This window comes from Saccostrea echinata, unplaced genomic scaffold (genome assembly GCF_033153115.1).
Source record: "Saccostrea echinata isolate AGI-Se365-2 ecotype Australia unplaced genomic scaffold, CSIRO_AGI_Sech_v1 ptg000056l, whole genome shotgun sequence".
Taxonomy (NCBI): Eukaryota; Metazoa; Mollusca; class Bivalvia; order Ostreida; family Ostreidae; genus Saccostrea; species Saccostrea echinata.
The window spans coordinates 2,381,555-2,388,690 of NW_026889805.1; the positions used below are offsets into that span (position 1 = coordinate 2,381,555).

At 33.5% G+C, this 7,136-nt stretch overlaps 1 protein-coding gene across 1 annotated transcript; it reads left to right on the top strand.

The window, feature by feature from the left end:
- The first annotated feature begins 2,299 nt into the window (after positions 1-2,299).
- LOC133173512 (perlucin-like protein) lies at positions 2,300-5,001 on the top strand. Its single transcript, XM_061308493.1, has 4 exons — positions 2,300-2,378; positions 3,107-3,186; positions 3,271-3,364; positions 4,760-5,001. Exons 1-4 carry the CDS (start codon positions 2,300-2,302, stop codon positions 4,999-5,001), a joined length of 495 nt encoding a protein of 164 aa, XP_061164477.1.
- Positions 5,002-7,136: the final 2,135 nt, after the last annotated feature.

Sequence of the window (7,136 nt, forward strand, 5' to 3'; positions counted from 1 at the left end):
AAGAAAACCTAAATTGTCCAAAAGTGGGGGAGATGGGGGGACTTCCACAAATCATCGGACAGAGAAAACATTAACTGTCCAAATCCTGGAATTTGCCAGTCCTCGAACTTACAGCAAAAAAAGTGTGTGTGTGAGGGGGGGGGGGGGCAGCATCTTAATGAAAATTTACTATGGCAGAATGCTATACTCAGAAAAAAATTGCCCCCATTCCCTACGTTCTTAGGGTCTGCATTTGCGGTTCAGTAGCACATACCTTGACCTTTGATCTGAGAAATTCAGACTAGTTCTCCAAAAAACTGTTTCACCATAAAATGCGGTGCTACTCTTCTGCAGGGCAACTTCATGTAGATTAGACAAAAATGACACAAAAGCAATTGTATAATAAGTGTCATTTAATTTATCATCTATTTGATATTTTAATGTTCCCAACAATCAAATTGAATTTGAATTCCAATACTTATATTGGATTCCTTAACTACATCAAAATCCTTACATTCAAATAAAAGATGCATTGCGGTTTCCAGTAACTGTTCTACCAGAAGCCTCTTTCTTTACTCCTCACTAAAATATCAACAGCAGTAAAGGAGAAACTTCACGAGTACTATACAACAATATATTCGAGAAGTGGTGTAAATCAGATGTGGATACTTAAAAACTCCAAGAAACTTTTAGAAAATTTGAAATAACAAACAATTACCAAAATCAACAACATCAAAACGTACGACTTTTCAACACTTTAAACAGCCAATCGCCTTAGCTTAATAAATCCAGGCTTTTTGACATCATAGACAGCTGCTTTTTCAATAAAATGGAACTCGTAAAATTACTGACCTTGTCATTGGTCATTTGCAAAACTATTTTTATTATTCAAAAACATTCTGATTGTACACACAAGTACTCTGGAGTTGATATTAACGAGATGTTGGAGTTTCTGGTTGACAAAATGTATGAAGTGTCTTCCAACAATCTGTCAGAATTCCCTTGGGTACTAATTGCGCCCCGTTATTAGCGGACCTATTTTTATGTTCATGTGAAGCAAAATATATTCAAAAACTTCTACATGAGAAGAAAATATTTGCTGTAGCCTTCAACTTGGCATCCAGATGTATCGACGATATTTTATCAATTAACAATACACTGTAGTTACTTCAATTCATATGTCGACTCGATATATCCCAGTGAACTTGAAATAAAAGATACCACGAGTCTGACACATCTGTTTCATATTTAAATATTTTAGTAGAGAAAGGCGTTAATGGTAACCTAACAACAAACCGTTATGATAAACGTGATGACTTCAACTTTTCTAGTGTCAACTTCCCTTATCTACCGGGTATATAGCAATATACCATTGTAACCTGCATATGGAGTTTATGTCTCCCAGGCCAGTTGATTTGATACGCACGAACAGTTTCTAAAACGACTCGAGCTTCCACAAACAAGTTGATGAAACAAGGATATCAACAGTCTCTTTTGGAGTCAACATTTCGCAAGCTTTATGGTTGATACAATGACCTTGTCAGCAAATACAGTTTATCATTGAGTCAAATGCTGACTGACATTTTTCATACTAATTGTTAGGACATTATTCACACACTGAATTGTCGACGTATTTTCCCGTTTGTCTGATCAGGTCCGTGTTTGCTCTGCTCCCGATTTGTATTTGAGCTTTGTGTGTGTGTGTGTGTGGCTGGACGTGTATTGAATCCATCACCCCTGCATCACTACTTTTTAGTGGCTCCAACCATTGAGATGACCAGGCCGATATCCAATGCCAGACAACTATTTTCATTGTTTTGCCATCTTAAATATATACAGCTTATGCAGGTTTGTTTTGCCCCCGTAGGACTGTAAGTCCAGGGGTGTCAACAGAACCAAATTATGCAACTTGAAAGGAGAAAATGTATGGTTGGACTGGGAATCGAACCCGGGACCCCTGCATCTCTAATCAGGTGCTCTAACCAGTTACCCTGGCCGATATCCACAGCCGAAACCATTTCACAACGTTTAGCAGCTCTCATAAACTCAGTTGTATCTAATCCCAATAAATTTCTATCGTATACAATCCTATGGCACTTCATTGTTGTTTGTATAATATATCCTTCGAATTGAAATTACACTGCGTTTTGTTGAAAAATAGAAAGAACGGATTTACACTGTGAAAACAATAATTTTCCACCCTACACCTTAGATGCAAAATAAATGTTATCACGAAATCATTAAAATGCAACGTTATCCATTATAAATAGGAGCTGTTGGTCATCAGATGTAATATCCCAGCTAAGCTAGTGTAACAATCATGACGTACATCGGTCTTCTCCTGATGTGTTGGCTGTATGCTACAGTTTTACGTGTGTCTCCTTCTTACGCCAGGAAAGGTAATGCATGCAGTGATTGAACGGGAATTCATAGAATATTGATTGATTGTTTGTTGTTTTACGTCCCATTCGAGAATTTTTCACTTATATAGAGACGTCACCATATACCGGTGAAGGGTTTCAAATTTGACCTTTACTCGGCACTCAGGGTCATTGAGCAGTGAGGGATCTTTATCGTGCTAACGCCTGCCGTGACACGAGGCCTCGGTTTATAAGGTCTCATCCGAAGGACCTGCAACTTTCACTTCATAGTGCCGAGCGCATGGCGAAGGAACAGTTGCTACCCATTTTTTATCGACTTAGGTCAGTCGCGGCCGAGATTCGAACTCACGACCTCCCGATCACGAAGCGAGCGCTCTACCGACTGAGCTACCGTGAACGGTAATTCATAGAAGAGAATTCTTCCATAGAATTGTTCTGTATAGATTTTTTTTCTGCAATATAAAATAAATTATCGTTTTAGATTTTGAATTGTAATGCATTAGACTCTTTTTTGTGTAATATTAAATTTTTGCTGATTTTTTATTTGAACTCTATTCTCTGTCATTAAATATCGCCTAAAATATTGGTTATTATTGGCTAGAAATGAAGATCATTCTGTATGATGCCTTTAATAAATCCGGGCGCACAATAATTGTCGGAGTTACATCGGAATCTGTATCTTTATTATCAAGTATGCGCATAAGATCTTGACATAAAATGAACAAGTCAGATTTTCATATTTTCAGCATGCAAACCTCCTTTCCGTATTTTTGGGGAGAGCTGTTACTACATAAGCAGGCACAAAGTGACAGGAGATGGGGCTTTCGTAAGTTGATATAAAAATTATACACGAAAAATAGAACAGCCTGCATATTTTTTGTATACTCAGGAAGTTTACATTGTTGTTCAGGCTCGTTGTTACCATATGGGTGGATATCTTGCAAACTTTGAAACACTGGAGGAAGCTATGCTAATGAAAGAAAAATTAATGCGAATGCGTACAGGTGAAGTATAAAACACAATATTTTTAGATTAGTATTTTTTTAATGTAAAAAAGGGATAAAAGAATTATAAGCTAAAGAATTTCTGAAAAAAAAATGAATACTAGTACTAGTAGATTATGGAAACACATATAGAGGTCTACAGTTGTGTTATATTTTGTTAATTGTTGAAGCATATTTTAAAGTACATTGAGTATTATATCTTATTCATTTATACATATCTAGATGTTTTGACATACTTTGAAGCACTTTCTTTTTATTTTATTGCTATAAGTTAAAAGCCTTAACAAAATATTGATATGAAAATATTGATCTAAGCGTGAAATTGAAACACATCAAATTACGTAACTTAAATTTGACATGCAAAAAAAAATATGTACGTAGTTGTGTACGTTTTTCTGGGAGAAAAGTGAGAGTTTATTTCTATCAATTTCACTTCACATATTGCCGCGTGCCGCGAGTCCGATCAAAAACTTTGGGCGATCGTAGATTCGATAGAGTCGCACCAACACCTTGGAATCAGCTTCCAGTGAATTTTGACAAATCGACACGTTTAAGTTTTAAAAGGCGAACTCAAGACTCATCTTTCTAGAAAAGCCTTTCTTTGAAGTGTGTATATACAAATGGTTTGTCTTAATATGTGACTGCATTTAAGATTTTCTGATTCATTTTATAGGTGTATATAAGATTATTTTAGTCCTGCTTCTTATGCCGTTTGTTATATTTTTTTAAAGCGCTTCAGATTTAAGAAAAGGTGCTATTAAAGCGCTTCAGAGTTTATTTAAGAAAAGGTGCTACATAAATTTTGTTTATTTATTAATAATTATTATTATTGCAAATTTATACAAATCCAATAAAAAAATTATAATTTCTTTAATTCATAGAAATTATGTCAATCTCTTTTTAGAATAAACATAATATTTTTCAAAGTAGACATAATTACATTAATTTTTGCTTCATTGTAGACAATGTACGTCCATTTTAACTGACATATAAGTCCATTCTTTTTGTGAAACTAGAGTTAACTACGGATTATTCCGTCTATTTAATCAATACATATGGATCACGGAATAAAAAACTGAAACGCAGAAATCAAAGTGTATTTTAAACACTATTAGCAACTACCCTCATTTTAAACAAATTAATTTTTTTATTCAATTAAGTTGCTGAAATATGTAATCGTCCATCTTATTATATATAACCCTCCAAAACCAGTAAAATGTTTGGTTTTATTTGTTTCTTTAATTTTTACTTTATGTATTTTTGTTAGAGTGGACAATGTTTCAAAATCTGTAATTTAAACTATACCACATGTGACCTGATTGTAAAATATTGTACAATTTTGCTTCATCGTAACTTTAACAATAAACTTACTTATTCAGTGCTTCTTTTTCACAGGTCACAATTATTTCGTCGGTGGGAGAAACATAAACAGAAGAAAACCTGGAGGAGACTGGAGATGGATCAAAAATGGAAAAATGAGCAAGATGACATATTTCGCCTTTGGTGCCAGACAACCTGATGGAACTGACAGGGCTCCCCAAGACTGCATGTTCTTTTATGCCAGAGAGCGGTACATTTTCCACGACGTCTATTGTGACCATGATTCATATTATGCTATGTATATTTGCGAGAAATAAAACATTGAATTCACTAAAAAAAGAATTTGATGATTATTTGAAAATGTTATTTGGTTGCAAATGAAGAAACGTTCAGACAGATCTGTATAAACACAATGGACTATTTCCATTTAAAGACGAGGTAGTCAAAGATGAACTAAAATTTTAGCTTTTTCTGTAAGTGTTAAAATCAAGTTTCGTTTACATACTATCAATCGGTACGGAATTAAAAGTATTCAGAATTTCAGTATAAATGATCAATTTAGTCACCTTCATAGAGAATTAGCTTTTAAACTTAAAATCGATTGTATAAATCGTACACAAATGTTCATATCAGTACAGCGTAGAAACACGAGATGAAAATACATGAAGAATTTATCTATTCAAAGTCCTGATACATGTTTATTGAATTAGACGACTAAATGGCAAAATGAACATCTATCCCTCCGTCTTCCGTAAACTGGAAGTGATAAAGAAAGACACATGAACAATGTGCTGATAAAGCCTGTGCCAATATTTATTTTTGTAAGGATTATTATTATAACTGCATTCCTTCAGGTTTGGGCTTTAATTCTTCAGTTCTTGGAATCCAATTCATTCTCATAATGATATCATTCATACTCACGATTCAGTAAAATAGCTATTCTTTAAAAAGAAAATATATAATGCAGAGTCCAGAATGTTCAAACAAGCCTCTATCTTTACTCCTCATAAAAATATAAAGGCATACTTTGAAACCTAATCCCGGCACCTAACCATGACCTGACCTCAAAGTTGATCCGCCTTCTATTTTGGCGGCCAACCCATTTTTTGACTTAAGGAGGTTGGATCCTGCCTTCAAAAGTAATGAGAATTTTTTATAAAGTATATTTTAAGAATTTATACACATAGCTTAATTAAAAATCAAAACAAAAAATGGGGGTCAATGCGCATCTTTTGGCGCTACAGAGCATTAAGTTTGACCTTTTTGCACTGTGAATACGTCTTACACATAAATCAATTTTTAAAGTTTTCCTCCAATATTTTTTATTCAAATAAATTATGGGAACAAACACAGCTTTATTTCATCTTGAATAGACAACGAAAAAATTTTCAAATTACTCCGCACGTTCAATTATTTGACCTTTTTGCACTCAAAAAATTTCATTTTTCTGGCATTAAAAATTTAACAAGCAAAAAAATAATTTGAAAGTAATGACATTTTACTGAATTTAAGAAGAATGGTTAAAAATATCTTATATATTCAGAAAAGAAAATAAAAAGTGGGGGTCTGTGATGTTGATTTTTAGATATTACTAAAATAGTGCTAATTTTAAGCTTAAAATAGGGATATTTTTTCTTGATTTTCACAATATATTTGCTATATTTATGAAATATGATGATAGAATTCATGACAGTTTATTTGATATATAAATTAGGACCAGTACAAAACAGTTCACTGTACAAAATAACTTTGTGTGCAGGCTGCATGGAAAAATGGGAACCCAAACTTAACATACTTTAACACTTCAAAAGAGAAAACATGATCATTTTCTTCTAAAAAAAAACTTCCGCCACAAAATATAGTTCCTCACTTAATGCTTTTGGTATGGAATTTAATCATTGAGTTTTAACTGAATATAGTTTAATTGGCATTGTAGAATCCAAATTTATTGTAAGAACTAAAACTTTATGCAGAATTTTTAAAATATAGGTTAAGATATAAATCTGCTCAAAAGCTCAGGAGCGAACCTCGTTAAGAGTTGGCCTCAAATTTGGCCTATGAAAAAATGTTTGGTATTAAATTAAATTATGGCCTCAACCGCAAAGAGTTTTTTCTCAGAATTTGATTTCACTGATTTTTTACTCGTTTTAGTTTTTCATAGCAAATATATAATACATGTCTGTTGTTTTGTTGACGTTGGTATATAAAATGTAAGGAATAACTGTCTAGTTTTTGGTTTTATGATGTGATCAATAAGTTTGCGCGTGTGATAAATTGCTTCGGCGTTTATGCGTAAAATTATCACGCGAGTAAACTGATTGATCATCATCAGAGCCCGTGAGAGCGAAGCTCTCCCTATAGGTAACACGTATGTATGTAAAATATATTGATTTCTACTGTAATCTATATTTTTATTACAATACCTATGGAACTGAGAACCTTGTCGCCAGTA

Coding starts and splice junctions, on each gene's coding strand:
- LOC133173512 (XM_061308493.1), top strand. CDS start 2,300: ATGACGTACATCGGTCTTCTCCTGATGTGTTGGCTGTATGCTACAGTT. Junction 2,379..3,106: donor TCCTTCTTACGCCAGGAAAG/GTAATGCATGCA, acceptor TCATATTTTCAG/CATGCAAACCTCCTTTCCGT. Junction 3,365..4,759: donor ATTAATGCGAATGCGTACAG/GTGAAGTATAAA, acceptor TCTTTTTCACAG/GTCACAATTATTTCGTCGGT.